This window comes from Scyliorhinus torazame, chromosome 4, assembly GCF_047496885.1.
Source record: "Scyliorhinus torazame isolate Kashiwa2021f chromosome 4, sScyTor2.1, whole genome shotgun sequence".
In the NCBI taxonomy this organism is placed as follows: domain Eukaryota; kingdom Metazoa; phylum Chordata; class Chondrichthyes; order Carcharhiniformes; family Scyliorhinidae; genus Scyliorhinus; species Scyliorhinus torazame.
Window position 1 is genome coordinate 200,145,957 of NC_092710.1, and position 22,212 is coordinate 200,168,168.

The following is a 22,212-nucleotide window of genomic DNA, read 5'->3' on the forward strand; positions in this document are numbered from 1 at the left end:
AACCCATCTGGCCCCGGCGCCTTCCCCATCTGAATCTTTCCTAGGACTGTTCAGACCTCCTCCAATCCCACCGGTGCCTCCAGCTCTTCTTGTAAGTCCTCCCCCACTTTGGGGAAGTCCAGACCCTCTAGAAACTCTGCCATTCTCCGCTCACCCCTGGTAGCTCTGGCCTATACAGCCTCTCATAAAAGGCTCAAAATACCCCATTCACCTAACCTGGGGCAGAGACTAGCCTACCATCAAATCCCTAACTTGAATGATCTCCCTAGAGGTCTCCTGCCATTTTAGCTGGTGGGCCAAGAGATGACTGGCCTTCTCCCCATACTCATACGTCACCCCCTTCAAATGCCTCAGCTGGCGCACACCCTGTCCGTATACAAAAGGTCAAACTGCATTTGCAGCTTTTTCCTGCATGCAAATAGTTCCAAAGTAGCTCATATACCCACTGTCCACTTCCAGGTTCTCATCCATTAACTGTCGCTCCTTCCGAGCCCCCTCAACCATGTGCGCCTTGTACGGTATGATCTCCCCACTAATCATGCCTCCCACAGAGTAGAGGCTGAGAATGTTTTTTCCCCATTCAACTCTACATATTCCCTTCTGGCTCTGGAGACCTTCCCGCAGAACTCAATAAGAGGCATACGTCCAACCTCCATCCCGTGTGCTGAGTCTGACCCGCCTCTAACATCAGATCTAACAAAAGCGGGGGATGATCAGAAATAACCACTGCCAAATATTCTGCCTTTTTCACCACGGGGAGGAGCGTCCTACCCATGACAAAGAAGTCTATCGTCGAGTACACCTTGTGCACCGGGGAATAAAACAAGAACTCCTTACCCCCAGGGTGTACAAACCGCCATGGAACCGTCCCTCCAGTCTCTTCCATGAATGCCGCTAACTCACTTGCCATCCCCGAAGGGGCCAATAACTTTGGCCTAGAACGATCCTGCTTTGGGTCCAGCACACAATTAAACATTCCCCTGAAATCAGTTGATGAGTATCTAAATCCTGTATTGCGACCAACAACCACTTATAAATTTTACATTGTCCCAAGTTAGTGGATATACATTCACTAACACCACCGCCTTCCTCTCGAATGTGCCTGCAACTATCACGTACCAACCCCTCTGATCAGCCAAGACCTTTGCCTGGAAACGGATCTTTTTGTTGATTAGGATTGTCATCCCTCAGGCCCTGCTTTCAAAGCCTTGCTCAACCAGCCCTTCTGCAACCTGGTCTGGTCCTGCACCCGCAAGTGAGTCTCCTGTAAGAACACCACAATGGCCCCCAAACCTTTAAAATGGGAAAAAAACTCTTTCACCGGTCCCTGCAGGCCCAGCACGCTCCAGGCTGCACGGTAGCACAGTGGGTAGTATTGTTGCTTCACTGCGCCAGGGTTCCAGGTTTGATAACCGCTTGGGTCACTGTCTGTGTGGAGTCTGCACGTTCTCCCAGTGTCTGCGTGGGTTTCCTCCGGGTGCTCTCGTTTTCTCCCACAGTCCAAAGATGTGCAGATTAGGCGGATTGATTATGCCAAATTGCCCTTAATGTCCAAAATAGGTTGGGTGGGATTACTGTGTTACGGGGATAAGGTGGAGGTATGGGTGCTCTTTCCAAGGGCCGGTGAAGACTCAATGGGCCGAATGGCCTCCTTCTGCACTGTAAAATTCAATGACTAACCTTGTCGGGGGTCTCTCCTCTCCCCGCATAACCTCAAGTCAGCTACTTCCACTGGAATACATAATCTCCTCTGTATAAATTCCTGGGTTCCAGTCCCATCTAAGATGGCTCCAGCCCCACCCCAAGCATGAGACAAAAAGCCCCTGGTCAATGTTAGCTCTCCTCTTCCCCCTCCCCACCAACCCTCACCCAGTATCACTTCCTCCCCCCCCCTCCCAAGGCCTGCAGACTACCGGTCACCTCGGCTAACCCCAACAAACAACTAGACCCATTGCGCCTCACCAACACTGGCCTAACGAGTCGCAGCCCCTTCCCCCACTCTACTCCCGTTCACTAGCTCCTCGTGTTTGCTAGCCAGGTGGGCCTCCACCCAAGATTCCCATCCAAAAGCCAATCAAAAACATCAACCTAATCCCTTCTAGCCCTCCCTGTGCACCCAAGCCCTAACTATCCTCCTTTTCCCTTACTGATACACTTTCAAACAACGCTTTTACAACCCCAACATCCAAGAAAAAATAAGAAGAAACAGTAACACATTGTAATAAAACATCAACACCGCCCCCCTCCCCCATCTCTCACAAGTGCCACATCCATCCTCCTCAGACCGAGCCCAGTCCCATATCTCTGATGACGACCTCTGCTTGCTCGGGCGTATCAAGTCCATCGTGACTCTCAGTTGCGGCATGTACGCCACTTTGAACCACACTCCTTTGCTGTAAAACACCGCTTTCATCTTGTTGAAGGCCGCACACCTCTTTGCCAGCTCGGTCCCAATGTCCTGATAGATATGCACCATGTGCCCATCCCAGTCAATGTTTGCAGCACGGTAGCACAGTGGCTAGCACTGTTGCTTCACAGCACCAGGGTCCCAAGTTCGATTTCCGGCTTGGGTCACTGTCTGTGTGGAGTTTGCAAGTTCTCCCCGTGTCTGCATGGGTTTCCTCCGGGTACTCCAGTTTCCTCCCACAAATCCCGAAAGTCGTGCTGTTAGATAAATTGGACATTCTGAATTCTCCCTCTGTGTAACCGAACAGGTGCCGGAATGTGGCAACCAGGGGATTTTCACAGTAACCTCATTGCAGTGTGAATGTAAGCCTACTTGTGACAATAAAGATGATTATTATGTTACGGCTCTTCTTTGCCCACTCCATGACCCGCTCCTTCCTCTGGAAAATATGATAGTAGATAATCACACCCACGGTGGTTCATTTGGCCGTCGCTTCTGCTGGAGTGCCCGATGGGTTCTATCCAACTCTGGAGGGGCGAATACCTCATCTCCTCCCACCAAGCGGGAGAACTTCTCCAAGAAGTACTGGTTGGCCTCGAGCCCTCCGCTCCCTCTGTCAGCCCCACCATCCTGACCTTCAAGCGCCTTGATCTGTTCTCCGGATTCTCCAGTTTTGCCCTCAAGCCCTTGTTATTCTCCGCCACAAGCAGCAACTCCGCTTCCAAACAGACAAACCGCCCCTTATGCTATGACAAGGCCTCCTCCACACCCTTCAACGTCTCACCCTGCTCTTTCACAGCCTTCGAGGTCTTACCCAGCTGTTCGATCGGGCCCAATGCCTCCTCGATAGTGGCTTTAAAGGATTCCTTCATCTTTTTACCGTGTCACTCAAACTACTTGTCCATCTGCTTTCCAAATCTTTCAGCTCCTGCACCATCACTATTACTAGGATGTCCACTGTAATGGGCGTGGCTGCCTCCGCCATCTTCACCCCTTCAGATTCCTTCGATGGACTACCAATCTGGGTTTTCTTCCTAACGGGCTTTCTCATCGAATCTTTCGGCATACGTTATTTGAGCAAATGTTTCCTATATCAGCCAACTGGGTATGGGGATAAAAATCCCCTGAAAAATGGGCAAAAGGGATAAAAAAATACAAAGAGCCATCTTTTGTGAGACTTGCTCACACATGCCGTCACAGAAGTCTCACACCTACATACATAACAGTAAAAATAAATCCCATTTAGAGAACCGATTGAAAGATTTTAAACCTCACGTGGTCAATCTCTTATAAAAACAAATTTCTACTCAGACTCAGATCAAAGACAGCGAATTCTTTAAACCTTTTTAAACTGTCAACCAAACTGTGAACTCTGTTGAGATAATTGTCGTTAATGAAATTCAGCAAAGCATTCATTACAGCCCTTGGGGAAATGTCAACAAGGAGCTCTATTGAAATTGCATGACCAGATAGGACATAGAACATACATACAGTGCAGAAGGAGGCCATTTGGCCCATCGAGTCTGCACCAACCCACCTAAGTCCTCACTTCCACCCTATCCCTGTCACCCAATAAACCCTCCTAACCTTTTTGGTCACTAAGGGCAATTTATCATGGCCAATCCACCTAACCTGCACGTCTTTGGACTGTGGGAGGAAACCGGAGCACCCGGAGGAAACCCACGCATTCATGTCAAGAGGGCTAGAATACAAGACCAGGGACGAAAGAGAAAATGCTGAAAAATCTCAGCAAGTCTGGCAGCATCTGAGGGGGAGAGAAAAGAGCTAACGTTTCGAGTCCGATGACTCTTTGTCAAAGCTAACAGAGAAAGTGGGAAATATTTATACTGTGGAGTGAGAATGAAAGAGGAGTCATAGCCACAGAAACCCAGGGAAACCGGGTGCTAATGGCCACAGAAACCAATGGGAAAGAGTGCTAATGGCAGTCCTCAGAGAGGACAAAAGGTGTGAAAGGTCAAACAGCAGAGAAACTAATATCAGAGAATGTGGGGGGAGGGGAAGGGGAGCAAAGAGGAGAAAGGTGAAGGAAAAGTGGATAAGATTGGGGGGGGGGGATTTAAGAAAGAAAGAAATGTGAAAAGACAGTTAAAATGAAATGAAAACAAATGGGAAAACAAGACTAGGGATGTACTTCTGAGGCTGTACAAGGCTCTGGTCAGACCCCATTTGGAGTATTGTGAGCAGTTTTGGGCCCCATATCTATGGAAGGATGTGCTGGCCTTGGAAAGGATCCAGAGGAGGTTCACAAGAATGATCCCTAACATGAAGAACTTGTCGTATGAGGAACTTTTGAGGACTCTGGGTCTGTACTCGTTGGAGTTTAGAAGGATGAGAGGGGATCTTATTGAAACTTACAAGATACTGCGAGGCCTGGATAGAGTAGATGTGGAGAGGATGTTTCCACTTGTCGGAAAAACTAGAACCAGAGGACGCCATCTCAGACTAAAGGGACGATCCTTTAAAACAGAGATGAGGAGGAATTCTTCAGCCAGAGGGTGGTGAATCTGTGGAACTTTTTGCCGCAGAAGGCTGTGGATGCCAAATCACTGAGTGTCTTGATAGATAGGTTCTTAATTAATAAGGGGATATGGGGTTATGTGGAGAAGGCAGGAGAATGGGGATGAGAAAAATGTCAGCCATGATTGAATGGCGGAGCAGACTCGATGGGCCGAGTGGCCTAATTCTGCTCCTATGTCTTATGGTTATGAAGGTCTCTGCTTCTCTGTTGACAGCAGCCCTCTCCTCCGGGAAACCTGTGCACCGGCATGGGACCGGAGTTTCCCACCTGCGTGAACAGCCGGTAAATCCCACCCGGTGTCATTTTGGGAGGTTCAGCGGGGTAATTCGTGCCAGGTGTTTAGGTGCGATCCAGACCGGTATTACCCACATTTGGTCATTTTTTGGAGTTTAGGGAGTTTCTCACTGGTAAATCCTACACATAGAATTTCTTTCTGTAGTGGGGAATTAAAGTCGCCAGCAAGACAGGCTCCCGAGAGATTGAGCTGTCATTTTTGAAGCATGGCAGATGTCAAGGTGAGGTTCAGGGTCCACCACATCCCCCCATGGACAGAGATCCTCTTCAGATATGGGCAACAGCCCCAACTCTCAATCCCGTAGGGGAAACTGCCCTCCCCCTATCATTAAAAATCCGTGTGAGTTCCACTCGAATACCACTCCCTCCCCCAGGTACGAGGGTAACCCCCCCCCACACCAATCCATCCTTATAGGCATCACTTCCCCTCAAGAGAGCATACCTCACTGTGGGGTCACTGATGGCCCCCCCTTTCAGACTCCCCTCCCCTTTTCAAGCCCCCCCCCCCCCATCCTTCAGATCCCACCTTGTAGCACCCTGCCAGTGCCAATTTAGCACTCAGGCACTGCGCCTGGCCTCCACAACCGAGCACTGCCAAGGTGCCAGGAGCTGTGCTAGGGCTCTGCCCTGCCCTATCCCCAAAACACCCAGGAATCTCCAATTGCCTCCGAGCCTCCAGGCGCAGCCATCACGCCTGGTCCCCGTTTGTGGAGACCAGTACTTGTTCCTTGTTCACGACGGCACAAGGCCTCGCCAGTGCAGCCGGTGACTACCGTGAGCCGGGTGAATGCGGCCTCAAGCGATCTGCATATATTTAAATGAGCATTTAAATATGATTATCTGGATCGCGCCCAGCGAGGGTGTGATCCAGATTGCGTTGAACATAGTGGATCAGATGCATCGTGATCAGTTTTGGGCCTTTCCTGCTATGCAGCTGCCGCAATGGGATTGGCACCGGGCACAAGGTGTGAAAATTGCACCCATAAACTGGGAAACAGCTGATGAAAGAGCGCATGTAAATCTGGGTTAGATACTCTAAAATAAGTTGGTAAGATATCTTGATAGGTCGCAAGCAATGAATGGAATTGACAGGACTGATAAGGAATGGCTCTTTCAAGTAGTAAGAAATCTAAAATCAAAGGAATATGATTTTGATATTAGAACATAGCTGCTCAAAAGTGAATGTACAAAAAATATTTTCACACAAAGGGTTAAGATCAGAAATGTGAAATCAATCAAGTTATTCAGAAAAAGTTCGATAGATTTTATTTGGGAAATGAGGCTCTTTTTAAAGTGTAATGAAGAAATGTTGATGAATTGAGGTCAAAGATAAAGAGCTGCAAAAGCTGATAGAATGTTGAAGGCTTTCTGAATGGATGGTTTCCAGATTGAACCATCAAGTTCAATGGACATCAAAATAATAGTCAATATGTGGCATTAATTCTCCTAACCTTTTTATAATTCATTTTTTATTTTTAATAGCAGTTGAGAATTTATTACTATTTCTTCAAGGGGAGGAATATGAATTCCAATAGCCTCCCTCCCACGTTGCTATAGATGGGATTTGTATCTTATAACATTGGAATTTGTCTGCATAGATTTAATAATTTCAATCACAAAACACTTTCTATTTGTCAGCTTGGCTCAGTTGGCAGTACTCCAATTTTTAAGTTGGAAAGCCATGTGCTCAAGTCCCACTCAAGGATTTTAGTACATAATTTAGGCTGACACTTGAGTGCATAACTGAGGGAGTGCTGTATTGTTGGAGATGCTGTGATTGGGTTGAAAAGTCAAACCAAAGCCCCATCTACTCATTCTGATGGGCATTTTGAGGTGCAAGAGTTCTCTCAGAGTCCTGGCCAACATTCCACCCTCAACCAACATCCTAAAAGACAGATGAACTGATTATTGATCACATTGTGGGGCCTTGCTATTTTGCAAATTGCCCACTGAATTTGCCTTGTATCAGTGATAACATTTCAAAAGTTCTTTATTTCTGGGGAAGCCTTCAAAATGCCAGAAAAAAATGATCAGGCTCAAACTTAAAATGGGCTGGGTTAGTCAGGTGTTTCATTCTGGATTTGATGGAAGAGCTCGAGGGGTAGCAGTAATGGTCAGCAAAAGTATACGGTTCCAGATGGAGAAGGTGGTTGCAGATCAGGTGGGGGGGTAGGTGTGCGATTGTGACAGGGGTGCTGGAGGGTAGGCTAGTGGCGCTGGTAAGTGTATATGGTCCCAATTGAGCGGATGTGAGATTCGCGAAGGTGTGTGCGGCCATCCCCGACTTGGACACACACAAATGGATAGTGGGGGAGGACTGGACCCAAAATTCGACAGGTCACGGCCACGCTCACTAGTCCCATCGGGGGGGGGGGGGGGGGGGGGTGAAGGCGCTGGCTGGGCTAATGATGGAAATGGGAGGGGTGGACCCTTGGAGGTTTCTGTATCCGAGGGAGCGGGAGTACTCTGTTTTTTTCAGCAATCCATAAGGTGTACTCACGGATTGACTTTTTCATGGTGGGGAAGGCACTGCTGGTTGGGGTTAAAAGGTCGGAGAACTCAGCATTGCAATATCAGATCAGGCTCCGCATTGGGTGGACATGGTACTGGAGAAGGGGATGGTACAAAGACCAGGGTGGAAGTTAGATGTGGGACTGTTGGGGGGACCGAGGGTTCTGTGACAAAAGTGAAAAAGTAATCGAGGAATATGTAGGTTTTAGCTGCACGGGTGAGGTGTCAAAGGCGGTTGTCTGGGAGGCTTTAAAAGTGGGTGGTGAGGTGATCTCGTTCAAGGCTAGGCTAGACAAAGAGGAGAGGATGGAACGTCAGAGGGTAATATATGAGAGGTTAGCAGGAGGTATGCAGAAGATAGGGACCCAGCGCAGTTGGAAAAGAGACAGGAATTCCAGGCGAGCTTTGGCCGACTATCTACCAGGAAGGCGGTACGCCAATTGAAGCGAGCAAGGGGGGCAGTTTACGAGTATGGAGAGATTAGCTCCGTAGGGAGGCTGCGGCAAGGGAAATTGTCCAGGTTTGGGACAGGGAAGGGAAGTTGGTGGTAGCTCCAGATCAGATTAACAAGGTCTTTAAGGAATTTTATTAGAGGTTGTACAGGTCAGAGCCACCAGGGGGAGGCTGGGAGATGCAGGAATTTCTAGGTGGGCTGGAGTACCCGAGGTTAGGGGAGGGAGACAGGGTGACATTAGAGGCGATAATGGAGCAGGAGATAAAAGATGCGATTGAGAGGATGCAGTCGGGGAAGGTGGCAGGGCCGGATGGGTTTCTGGTGGAATATTATAAAAAATTCAAAAATAACCCGCAGATGGTGGGGATGTTTGAGGGCGCAATAGGGAAGGGGGTGTTACCACACACTATGGGGCAGGCATCAATTTCCCTGTAACTTAAGAAAGATAAGAATCTGACGGAGTGTGGGTCGTTTAGGCCCATATCACTTTTAAACGTTTACGCAAAGATATTGGCGAAGGTACTGGCAGGTACGCTAGAGGGGTGCCTCCAAAGGTGATAGGTGAAGATCAGACGTGGTTTGTGAGAGGGAGGCAGGTCTTTTCGAACATTAGGAGTGTATTGAACGTGGTTATGGTAGCGGCGGAGGGGAAGGAAACAGAGGCGGTTGTGGTATTGGACGCTGAGAAAGCGTTTGACTGGGTAGAATGGGGGTACTTTATGGCATTTCTGGAGCGGTTTGGAATTGGACCCAGATTTGTGGACTGGGTAAAGCTATTATTTTAAAAAAAATTTAGAGTACCCAATTCATTTTTTCCATGCAAGGGGCAATTTAGTGTATTCAATCCACCTAGCCTGCACATCTTTGGGTTGTGGGGGCGAAACACACGCAAACATGGGGAGAATGTGCAAACTCCACACGGACAGTCACCCAGAGCCGGGATTGAACCTGGGACCTCGGCGCTGTGAGACTGCAGTGTTACCACTGCGTCACCGTGCTGCCCCTGGGTAAAGCTATTATATAAGGAGCTGAGGGTCAGTGTCCGCCCAAATAACATCAGCTCAGAATACATTCCTCTCCACCGTGGGACTAGGCAGGGATGTCCTATGTGCCCCTGCTGTTTGCACTCGCGATTGAGTCATTAGCCATCACATAAAGAAGTTCGGGGGTATGGAAAGGGATAGTGCGAGGGGGGGGGATAGAGCATAGGGTGTCCTTATATGCCGATGACTTGTTATTATACGTGTCTGAACCAAGTGTGTCAATAGGGGGAATACTGGAGCTGCTTTGGGTGTTTGGGTCTTTCTCAGGGTACAAATTAAATCTAGACAAGAGTGGATATTTTGTGGTGTCTCGGCCAGGGGTGGGGGCAGGGATGGGGGGGCTGCCATTTCGAAGGTGGGATGGTCTCCCTCTGTCACTGGCGGGTCGGGTACAGGTGGGTAAAATGAATGTGCTGCCGCGATTCCGGTTTGTTTTTCAATGCCTGCTGATATTCCTGCCAACGGCATTGTTTAGAGAGATTGAAGGGATGATTACCTCATTCATATGAGGAGGGAAGGTGGCCAGAATTAAAAAGGTGCTACTACAGAGCAGAAGGCAGGCAGGGGGTTTGGGGTCTTACGAACTTGATGTATTATTACTGGGTGGCGAATGTGGAGAAGGTACGTAGCTGGGTCAGAGGGGTTGACTCTCAATGGGTCAGAATGGAGGAGAGTTTGGGTAGGGGGTCGGGATTGAAGGCGGTAGCGACGGCACCGCTCCCGACAGCCACGGGGAGATACTCAGTGAGTCCGTTAGTAATAGCTTTGTTAAGAATTTGGAGATAGTTTCGAGAGCACTTCGGGTTGGGGGTGTTGTGTTATGCTTCTTCATGTAGTATAAGCTGCTTCCTTGATGTATACTCTGACAAAGGAAGGTTCAGACTTGGAGATAGGTTTAACACATTTATTGAACAGTTAACAATCCTCCTACTTGAGTTCGACTCTCCTGCTGATCTTGCTATAGTAACTCAATCTAACTAACGAGTCCGCTCTAATCCATGCGGTGGGTGTGATGCTTCCTGATCTGCCCCTGTGTTTCTCACTGAGTGTCGCCTGTGGAAAAGAGAAAGAGCACGTGTGCCCTGTCCTTTTATATGTGTTGCCCCCTTGTGGTAGTGTCACCTCTGGGTGTGTCTTGACTGCCCATTGGTCGCGTCCTATCTTACTGACCTTTTGGTTGAATGTCTGTGTGTCATTTCGTCTCTGGTGCTCCCTCTAGTGTTTATTTAGTTCTAGTGTATCTACATTAACCCCTTGTCATTTACAGTGATGCATATCACCGCAGGGTCAAGGGAAATGCCGATTCGGCGGAATCATAGATTTGAGCCAGGGAAGTGGGATGGAAATTTTCAGAGATGGGAGGAGAACGGAATCAGGACACTAAAATATTTGTTTCTGGGGGGTCGTTTTCCAGGATTGAAGGAGCTGGGAGCAGTATGGGCTGGAGCAGAGAGAACTATTTAGATACATGCAGATTCAAGACTTCACCAGAAAGGAGACACAGAGCTTCCCAGTAGAGCCAGCTTCCACATTGCTGGAGGAGGTGCTAACGATAGGGGGATTAGAGAAGGGGGTAGTATCAGTGGATTTTATCAGGGCTGTTTTGGAGGAGAAGGAGCCGCTAGAAGGAATCAAGGCAAAAGTGGGAGGAAGAGTTGGGAGAGGGTATGGAGGAGGGGTCCTGGTGTGAGGTGCTCCGGAGGGTGAATGCCTCCACCTTGTGTGATACAGCTGAAAGTGGTGTATAGAGCGCACTGTACAAGGGCGAGGATGAGTAGGCTCTTTGAGGGGGTAGAAGATGTGTGTGAACATTGCAGGGGGGGGGGGGGGGGGGGCGCAAGCCGCATCCATATGTTTTGGTCCTGTCCAAAGCTGGAACATTACGCAAAGTAGGTTTTTAGGGTAATCTCTAAAGTGGTGCACGTGAAACTGGATCCGGGCCCTCGGGAGGCCATATTCGGGGTGTCGGACCAGCCAGGGTTGGAAACAGGTGCAGAGGCAGATGTTGTAGCCTTCGCCTCATTGATCGTCCGAAGGCAGATCCTGTTAGGGTGGAGATCAACCTCTCCACCCTGTGCCCTGGCGTGGCGGGGAGCCTGCTGGAATTCTTGACGCTTGAAAAGGTCGAATTTGAACTGAGCGGAAGGATGGAGGGATTCTACAATTCATGGGCATTATTCATTATCACTTTCGAGAATTGGATCACATCGAACATTAGGGGGGTTGGGGGACTGTATGTGTTAATGGTGACTATGTGTGATTCCTGATTCCTTTTTGTCATTTGTTTATGTTAACATGCGGGCTAATGTCTGGGGGTTTGGTGGGAGGATGGGATCGTTGTTATTGATATGGGGATTGACATTACATTCATTATTGATTTTGTTTATTGCTGGATGTAAATTTGTGAGAAAATGTGAAAAAGGAGAATAAAAAAATATTTTTAAAAAATTAACAGGCTCCATATAATTTTTTGAGGTGTTACTCATTTTTTAATGGGCAGCACGGTGACACAATGGTGAGCACTGCTTCCTCACAGCGCAAGGACCCGAGTTTGATTCCGGCCTTGGATGACTGTGTGGAGTTTGGACATTCTCCCCGTGTCTCTGTGCTTTTCCTCCGGGTGTTCCGGTTTCCTCCCACAGTCCAAGAATGTGCAGGTTAGGTGGGGTTACAGGTCAGGGGGAGTGGGCCTAGGTAGGGTTCTATTTCGGAAGGTCAGTGCAGACTCGATGGGCCGAATGACCGCCTTCTGCACTATAGGAATTCAGGTTAGGACTGCCAGGAGTGCAGCAACTAAGATATTCCAGTGTACAAACTATTATATGTATGTACAGTAATTATCCTTTGTCTTCATCAGAGTTATAATGTATCTCAAATATAGACATCACTTGATTACTATTGACTATACGCTAAAAGTGAAAATAAAATTTTATTTGCATACAAATCCTAGGAAAATGTGGAATTAATTTTCATTTTTTAAGATCATTTTTCACATGGGCATTATTGCCAGAATCTAGCATGTATAAAAGCACATTCTGCTGGCAAATTCCCACAAATGGTAAATAGTTATAGTTTTATTTTCTGCATCTTTGTGGACAACTGAATATTCGTTATTAATTGAGATATTATCAACTTTGCAATTCTCTCTGTCAAAGGATGGTCAATTCAGTTATGGATTTTCAGTCCAAGGTTTGGCCAAGCAGTGTGATTACTGCCAGGTAAACAAAAATACTTCGAATACAGAGTTGCCAGTCTGCAAAAGCTGAACTGTGAAGACTCATGCCAGCAACCTCGGAGAAAAATAATTTAAAATGTTCTTCATTATAATGAACTGGATCTTACTTGACCATAGATAATTCTTCTGGCTTGGCTTAAATGGCAAATACAAGAAAGCTACCATCTCGTGCAAGACCTCTTGTTAATTAGACTTTCTGGTAGCCTGATTACTCAGTTTGCCTTGGGAAAGTTTGTGACGATTTGCCAACAGCTCTGGCTGGCAGCTGCACAGCTCCCTCCCCTTGCAGCCCAATCAACTGGCTGAGAATTAAAATTGCTCTGAGCTATCAGACAATGCCATGAAATAATTTTTGTATCTTTTATCTGTATGTTATCAAGAACCGCTACATGTAATTAGAAAAAGGCAGATAAATGAGAAAAATACAAAATTCAATCACGATGCATTTTTGAACATGGACAAAACAGAAAATTCACACTCTTGTACCCTCAAATTATTATATTTAATGAAAACTTGCATAGTACAATAATGATAAATGCATATACACGCAAGTCCATTTATATGTAGATCCGTTGGAAGCAATTTCTTCATGTAAGCAAATCTCTTAACAAAATTTCAGTTTGTCATTGATTTCGATGTCACTGGTATAGTACACGGCATTTCCTGTTACGTGCAAATTTCATTCTAAGCAGCATTTATGACCTTTGCACTCACAGTAATAACAAGATACCACCGTGCTTGCATAGTAGGTTCATGCTAACACTTAATGGGAAACATTATATTGCATCTGTAGGACTCTGTCGTCAATACTAGGGGCTTTAATACTGAGCAGCAACCAAACATTTCTCAGCTTGTTTAATTATTGAACCTTTGTTGGAAATGGTATCTTGTACTTTACCGAGCAAAGATGAGCTAACTTTTTTTTTTAAAATTTAGAGTACCCAATTCATTTTTTCAAATTAAGGGGCAATTTAACATGTTCAATCCACCTACCTTGCACATCTTTGGGTTGTGGGGACAAAACCCACGCAAACACGGGGAGAATGTGCAAACTCCACACGGACAGTGACCCAGAGCTGGGATCGAACCTGGGACCTCGGCGCCGTGAGATTGCAGTGCTACCACTGCGCCACCATGCTGCCCTAAAGATGAGCTAACTTGACCAAAACTAAAGTCTAGTCTATCTGGTTGAACTATCCATCTTGGTTTAAAGCTCCACTGCCCACAATTATATTTTCCACCAAGAATAGCTTCACTGTTAATAAATTAGGTTTGAAATAAACCGTATATGTATTCAAGATTGTTTCTGGCAAGTGTAGAGTTTATGCATTTACAAAACTGAGATATGTTCCTCACCTCCAATTCCTATTAGTAAACCAGAGCTCAGGTACAAGAGCATGGTGAACCACATATGTAAACCAAACACTGTCAATCTTAAGCCCTTTTGGAAAGAATCACCTTCAAAGTAAATTCAATTTCAAATGTAATTTACAGGGAAAGCAAAAAATAAAATCATATGACAGGGTGGCTTTAATGATCATTTTATGTATTGCAATGCACGGTCTAAAAACAAACAATTTATCTAAATGGTGCATCAACTGCTAGTTTAATATGAGCGAAATCACTGATAAACTCAGAAAATATGTGAAATAACTGGATTACTAATAATATATGTACATGATACAAAAAGGTGCCATATCACATTTCCTTTTTTCTACAATGTGTGAGCTTTCCAAGTCTAATGCCTCCACTTTTGTGATAATAAAATAGATACAATCAATCCAAAGATGTGGCCTCTGAGGTTTCCAGGGTTTGTGTACAGTACTATATAACCTCGCAAAATATACATCACCACCTTTGGACTATCTATAAGACACACTGCTAGATTTATGAAGGTGCAAAATACGTGTCTGCTTGTTCCAGCTATCCAACTTGATGAAGAGTTCTAAAGCAAGCATGCCAGGATACAGTAAAGTTACTGATCTTCTTAATGCAACTGATAATTAGACTACCTTTTTAAGCATAGTTCTCTTCAAGTAGTCTTCAACAAAGACCATTTTCAGAAAATAGATTCTGAAGGAGATTTTTCCTTCACCTTGTTACATAGCAACAGATTCACACATTACCCAAGTATTTTTTAACTCTTTAACCCATAGAGAAGTTTTCTTTTACTAGCTTTTATTGAGGACTGCAACTCTCAGCATCATCGCTGGCTTTGAAAGCAGACCAAGGCAGGCCAGCAGCACGGTTCGATTCCCGTAACAGCCTCCCCGAACAGGCGCCGGAATGTGGCGACTAGGGGCTTTTCACAGTAACTTCATTTGAAGCCTACTTGTGACAATAAGCGATTTTCATTTCATTTCATCTTGCTCAGGGTGCCACTCTCGGGAATACGCTAACACTGCACCACGGGGTGATGGAACCTGAGAGTTTAAATACAATGGCATCACTGAGGTACTTTCTTAATAGAATCTAGCCATTTCCCCACACAAATTGGGTACGGAATTGAAAATCCAGAATCGGTAGATTGACAGCTTTACTGAAGTACGTTCATTTGATCTATGCATGCTGAGATAGCCCTGCCTCCTAATATTATCCCCTTGTTTTCTCTCATTGGTTAGCAAAGGGAGGAGACAGGTAGCCCTGAATCTCGGTTCAGTTCTGCACAGCTGAGGAGGGAACACAAATAGAATCCCCAGGCACGTACGGAGGAGAAAGTGGTCACACCCAAAAGAGTAAAGGGCCAAAGGTGGTCCTCGTGTCATGTTATGAGTAACACTACCATGGAGACACTCTAATTAAACAGTCCAGTCCAGAGAAATTCCAAAATATGGATACATTTCCACGTATGTGGCACTGCATTGAATATGTCAACACAGCAGTTCAACAGGCAAAATGAATACATGGTCAAAAAGAGCACCTGGAATAAACTAGTTGGCTGTAGCCTCCAGTCACTGAACTTGAGATGGATGTCCAAATAATGCTCAATGGGTTGAAGAGTTAAAAAAGATTCATCAGGACAGGGCAGGCACAAACACTTACATTTCAATGGTTACTATTAATACTAATAGTGGGTCTTTTTGTGACAACATTTCACTTAGGAGCAAGGAATGCCCATCTTACAAGCTATAATATTCCTATGATTGCACAGGGTCTAAATTGTCTGATTGGGGGAGAAAAGAAAACACAGGAACACTGAAGGCAACAGGGTAGAAAGCCACAGAAAGACCCACTATCCTTCCTTTAAACTTGTGAAATACGAATTAATAGGGCTTTCACTTTCAAGGGCAGGGATAGAAAAAATCTCAGGTTATTTGAAAAGGCTTTTGACATCTTTGCAGGTAAATGTGATCAGGAGCAACATATTTTAAAGCCACCAATGAATTTTCCCACCTTACCACATTTGTGTACAAGGTGAACAATCAGAAGGGCTCAAAGCTGTTGGCCCCGATTACAATTACACACAAGGATTGTACTAATGTGGGAAATTCATTTGGTTCACTGTCAGCTGAGTAGCTTACGTATTAAGATCACAAGGTTGCCCAAGTAACCAAATAACTGAAAGCCCTATGAATTAAATATGATAGATATTATTTAACCAGACTTCTGCAATATTTAATAAGTAGGATTAATCATGCGGCATTCGTTTGATCAAGACTGTATGCGTATGCCCAGCGTCCACCCTGCAGTGAAACTGGGGATAGTGGGTCTCTTTGAGGGCTTTCATACTCTGACTTTGAGAAGGCAACAATACGGTCCTAAAAAATAAAATGAGGAAACAAAAATAAGAAAACAGAACACATTTATAGATGAAAAGGTAGAGGTACAGAAAGAAGACAGTAACTATGGACAACAAATGAAATTTCAAAGATGTATACAGTTTTGTGGCAGAAAGTAGAAGAGTTAGAGCAAAAATTCAACAATTAAGAAAGGATGACCATGGTAAAATCATGTTAAAATTTACTTATTTAGATGTTTCTGTAAGTTTTAAATAATATTTCCTCAGGAAGGCATTAGTATAAAATTACATAATCCAGTTATAAAATGGTTCAACTTCAGATTGTTTCACACAATGTGCTCTAAACCACTTTTCCAGACTATATCTAATGTTGAAATGAGGAATAGAATGGTATAGCTCGAAGATTAAACAAGCTTTATCATCCATCTGATCAGTTATGAGTTTTTATAAAATAAAAGGATTGGATAAATGATGCAAAGTACTTTTGTCAAAACAAAATATTACTTCAAAGAAACCATAGTTACGATTATATTTTTACACTTTTCCCTTTGTTTCTAACAAAGATTAAAGATCGCTCTCCCAAAAGCCTTAATTCTTGTTTGTGGTATGACATCTGAATGCTGCTTCTTCATCCAACTGAGCATTCTTTGTGTGAATCCAGACAGTGAGAATCAGTGAGCTGCTCAATGGTGGGGATGAGGGTGGATACCACAATTGGGTTCAACCCTGTCCTTTCTCAAAGTTAACACAGGCAAATTTTCCAGGGGGAAAGGGTTTTCAAATTGGAAGAGTCTTCAAATGAGGCTTTATGGATAGAGTTTAGGAATAAAAAGGGGGTAGTCAAATTGCTGGGAGCGTATTATAGATCCCCAAACATTCAGCGCATAAAAGAGCAGATATGTAGACTATTTCGACAAATTACTGAGGCGTGTGAAAATAATAATAGGGTAATTATATATTAGGGGATTTCAACTTCCCCAACATTAATTAGGATACTCATAGTGTAAAAGGTTTAGTGCGGGCGGATTTCGTGAAATGTATTCAGGAGACTATGCAGAAGGTTTCAACAATGGATAGGGCAGTGCTGGATCAAATTTTGGGGAACGAGGCCAGACAGGTCTTTGAGGTGGCAGTGGGGAAGTGGGGGACATTTTAGTGATAGCAACCATAAGGTTGGAGAGACAGTCGGGAGAGTGAAAACAGCGCGAGAGGAGAAACAGCCGGGACATTGAAAACAGCGCGAGAGGAGAGACAGCCGAGAGAGTGAAAACAGCGCGAGAGGAGAGACAGTCGGGAGAGTGAAAACAGCACGAGAGGAGAGACAGCCGGGAGAGTGAAAACAGCGCGAGAGGAGAGACAGCCGGGAGAGTGAAAACAGCGCGAGAGGAGAGACAGTCGGGAGAATGAAAACAGTGCGAGAGGAGAGACAGTCGGGAGAGTGAAAACAGCGCGAGAGGAGAAACAGCCGGGAGAGTGAAAACAGCGCGAGAGGAGAAACAGCCGGGAGAGTGAAAACAGCGCGAGAGGAGAGACAGCCGGGACATTGAAAAGCAGGAGAGGAGCCGGTGATTTAAAAGCGCGGACAGGAGCCAGTGAGTTAAAAGCGGGAGAGGAGCCGGAGATTTAAAAGCGGGAGAGGAGCCAGAGAGTTAAAAGCGCGGGAGAGGAGCCGGAGATTTAAAAGTGCGGGAGAGGAGCCAGAGAGTTAAAAGCGCTGGAGAGGAGCCAGAGATTTAAAAGCGGGAGAGGAGCTGGAGATTTAAAAGCGGGAGAGGTGCCAGAGATTTAAAAGCAGGAGAGGAGCGGGAGATTTAAAATCAGGAGAGGAGCGGGAGATTTAAAAGCGGGAGAGGAGCCAGAGATTTAAAAGCGTGGGAGAGGAGTCATCTCCTCTAACCTAAGGAGTTGGGTGAATATCAGGGAAGTTCTTTCTTTTTTTCTTTATCTTGTTTTATTCGCAAGTTATCTAGAGAGGACGGCAGGGAAGGCATTGCAATGTTCCTCCTGCAGAATGTTTGAAGTGAGGGACACTATCAGTGTCCCTGATGATTTCACCGGTGGGAAATGCACCCATCTCCAGCTCCTCAAAAACCTCGTTACGGAACTGGAGCTGGATGAACTTCGGATCATTCGGGAGGCAAGGTGGTCATAACTAGTAGCTTCAGGGATGTAGTTACTCCGAAGAATGAAGATAGATGGGTGACGGGGAGAGGGGCCGGAAGGAAGCAGTCAGTACAGGGATCCCCTGTGGTCGTTCCCCTTAGTAACAAGTATATCCACTTTGGATACTGGTGGGGGGGGACGACGACTTACCAGGGGTAAGCCATGGGGTACAGGTCTCTGGCACAGAGTCTGTCCCTGTTGCTCAGAAGGGAAGGGGGAGAGGAGTAGAGCATTAATCATCGGGGACTCCATAGTTAGGGGGACAGATAGGAGATTCTGTGGGAACGAGAGAGACTCGCGGTTGGTATGTTGCCTCCCAGGTGCCAGGTCCGCGATGTCTCGGATCGTGTTTTCGGGATCCTTAAGGGGAGGGGGAGCAGCCCCAAGTCGTGGTCCACATAGGCACCAACGACATAGGTAGGGAAAGGGATGGGGATGTAAGACAGGTAGTCAGAGAGCTAGGGTGGAATCTTAGAGCTAGAACAAACAAGAGTTATTATCTCTGAGTTAATACCCGTGCCACGTGCTAGCGAGACGAGGAATAGGGAGAGAGAACAGTTGAACACATGGCTACAGGGATGGTGCAGGAGGGAGGGATTCAGATACCTGGATAATTGGGGCTCATTCTGGGGTAGGTGGGACCTCTACAAACGGGATGGTCTACACCTGAACCAGAGGGGTACCAATATCCTGGGGGGGGGGGGAAATTTGTTAATGCTCTTCGGGAGGGTTTAAATTAATTCAGCAGGGGGATGGGAACCTGAATTGTAGCTCCTGTGTACAGGAGGTTGAGAGTAGTGAGGTCATGAGTACGGTTTCAAGGTCGCAGGAGTGTACCGGCAGGCAGGAAGGTGATTTGAAGCGTGCCTACTTCAACGCCAGGAGCATCAAAAATAAGGTGGGTGAACGTGCAGCACCGGTTGGTACCTGGGACTTCGATGTTGTGGCCATTTCGGAGACATGGATAGAGCAGGAACAGGAATGGTTGCTGCAGGTTCCGGGGTTTAGATGTTTCAGTAAGCTCAGGGAAGGTGGTAAAAGAGGGGGAGGGGTGGCATTGTTAGTCAAGGACAGTATTAAGTTGGCAGAAAGGACGTTTGATGAGGACTCGCTGCTGAGGTAGTATGGGCTGTCGTTAGAAACAGGAAAGGAGAGGTCACCCTGTTGGGAGTTTTCTATAGGCCTCTGAAAAGTTCCAGAGATGTAGAGGAAAGGATTGCAAAGATGATTCTGGATAGGAACAAAAGTAACAGGGTAGTTGTTAAGGGGGACTTTAACTTTCCAAATATTGACTGGAAATGCTATAGTTCAAGTACTTTAGATGGGTCAGTTTTTGTCTAATGTGTGCAGGAGGGTTTCCTGACACAGTATGTAGATAGGTAAACAAGAGGCAAGGCCACATTGGATTTGGTACTGGGTAATGAACCAGGGCAGGTGTTAGATTTGGAGGTAGGTGAGCACTTTGGTGATAGTGACCACAATTCGGTTACGTTTACTTTAGCGATGGAAAGGGATAGGTATATACCGCAGGGCAAGAATTATAGTTGGGGGAAAGGCAATTATGATGCGATTAGGCAAGACTTAGGATGCATAGGATGGGGAAAGAAACTGCAGAGAATGGGCACAATTGAAATGTGGAGCTTGTTCAAGGAACAGCTACTGCGTGTCCTTGATAAGTATGTACCTGTCAGGCAGAGAGGAAGTGGTCGAGCGAGGGAATCATGGTTTACTAAAGTAGTTGAATCACTGGTCAAGAGGAAGAAGGAGGCTTATGTAAAGATGAGATGTGAAGGTTCAGTTAGGGCACTTGAGAGTTACAGGTTAGCCAGGAAGGACCTAAAGAGAGAGCTAAGAAGAGCCAGGAGGGGACATGAGAAGTCCTTGGCAGGTAGGATCAAGGAAAACCCTAAAGCTTTCTATAGATATGTCAGGAATAAAAGAATGACTAGGGTAAGAGTAGGGCCAGTCAAGGACAGTAGTGGGAAGTTGTGCGTGGAGTCCGAGCAAATAGGAGGCGCTGAAGAATATTTTTCATCAGTAATCACATAGGAAAAAGGCAATGTTGTCGAGGAGAATACTGAGATACAGGCTACTAGACTAGATGGGATTGAGGTTCATAAGGAGGAGGTGTTAGCAATTCTGGAAAGTGTGAATATAGATAAGTCCCCATGGCCGGATGGGATTTATCCTAGGATTCTCTGGGAAGCTAGGGAGGAGATTGCAGAGCCTTTGGCTTTGATCTTTATGTCATCATTGTCTATAGGAATAGTGCCAGAAGACGGGAGGATAGCAAATGTTGTCCCTTTGTTCAAGAAGGGGAGTAGAGACAACCCCGGTAACTATAGACCAGTGAGCCTTACTTCTGTTGTGGGCAAAGTCCTGGAAAGGATTATAAGAGATAAGATTTATAATCATCTAGAAAGGAATAAGTTGATTAGGGATAGTCAACACGGTTTGTGAAGAGTATGTTGTGCCTCACAAACCTTATTGAGTTCTTTGAGAAGGTGACCAAACAGGTGGACGAGGGTAAAGCAGTTGATGTGGTGTATATGGATTTCAGTAAAGCATTTGATAAGATTCCCCACGGTAGGCTATTGCAGACAATACGGAGGCATGGGATTGAGGGTGATTTAGTGGTTTAAATCAGAAATTGGCGAGCTGGAAGAAGACAGAAGGTGGTCGTTGATGGGAAATGTTCAGCCTGGAGTTCAGTTACTAGTGGTGTACCACAAGGATCTGTTTTGGGGCCACTGCTGTTTGTTATTTTTATAAATGACCTGGAGGAGGGCGTAGAAGGGTGGGTGAGTACATTTGCGGATGACACTAAAGACGGTGGAGTTGTGGACAGTGTGGAAGGATGTTGCAGGTTACAGAGGGACATATAAGCTGCAGAGTTGGGCTGAGAAGGGGCAAATGGAGTTTAATGCAGAAAAGTGTGAGGTGATTCATTTTGGAAGGAGTAACAGGAATACAGAGTACTGGGCCAATGGTAAGATTTGTGGTAGTGTGGATGAGCAGAGAGGCCTCGGTGTCCATATACATAGATCCCTGAAAGTTGCCTCCCAGGGTGATAGGGTTGTTAAGAGGGCGTACGGTGTGATAGCTTTTATTGGTAGAGGGATTGAGTTTCGGAGCCATGAGGTCATGTTGCAGCTGTACAAAACTCTGGTGCGGCCGCTTTTGGAGTATTGCGTGCAGTTCTGCATTATTGCCGCATTATAGGAAGGATATGGAAGCATTGGAAATGGTGCAGAGAAGATTTACCAGGATGTTGTCTGGTAAGGAGGGAAGATCTCATGAGGAAAGGCTGAGGCACTTGAGCCTGTTTTCGTTAGAGAGAAGAAGGTTAAGAGGCTTAATAGAGGCATACACTATGATCAGAGGATTAGATAGGGTGGACAGTGAGAGCCTTTTCCCTCGGATGGTGATGGCTAGCACAAGGGGACATAGCTTTAAAAAAAAAATTTTTTTAATTTAGAGTACCCAATTCATTTTTTCCAATTAAGGGGCAATTTAGCATGTTCAACCCACCTACCTTGCACATCTTTGGGTTGTGGGGGCGAAACCCATGCAAACACGAGGAGAATGTGCAAACTCCACACAGACAGTGACCCAGAGCTGGGATCGAACCTGGGACCTTGGCGCCGTGAGACTGCAGTGGACATAGCTTTAGATTGTGGGGAGATAGATATAGGACAGATGTCAGAGGTAGGTTCTTTACTCAGAGAGTAGTCAGGGCATGGAATGCCCTGCCTGCAACAGTAGTAGACTCGCCAACATTTAAATAGTCATTGGATAAACATATGGTTGATAAGGGAATAGTGTAG

General features: G+C 45.9%; 1 protein-coding gene across 4 annotated transcripts in view; it reads right to left on the reverse strand.

The window, feature by feature from the left end:
- LOC140410690 (intersectin-2-like) overlaps nt 1-22,212 on the reverse strand; it is a 377,319-nt gene that overhangs the window by 54,272 nt on the left and 300,835 nt on the right. The window contains exon 31 of one of the 4 annotated variants that reach the window (XM_072499107.1): nt 12,964-16,241. The exons of the other annotated variants lie outside the window; for them this stretch is intronic. Coding sequence (XP_072355208.1) covers nt 16,240-16,241 — 2 coding nt within the window. The 3' untranslated portion in view covers nt 12,964-16,239. Of the gene's footprint in view, nt 1-12,963; nt 16,242-22,212 lie in introns of those variants that run through there. 4 annotated transcript variants of the gene reach the window in all.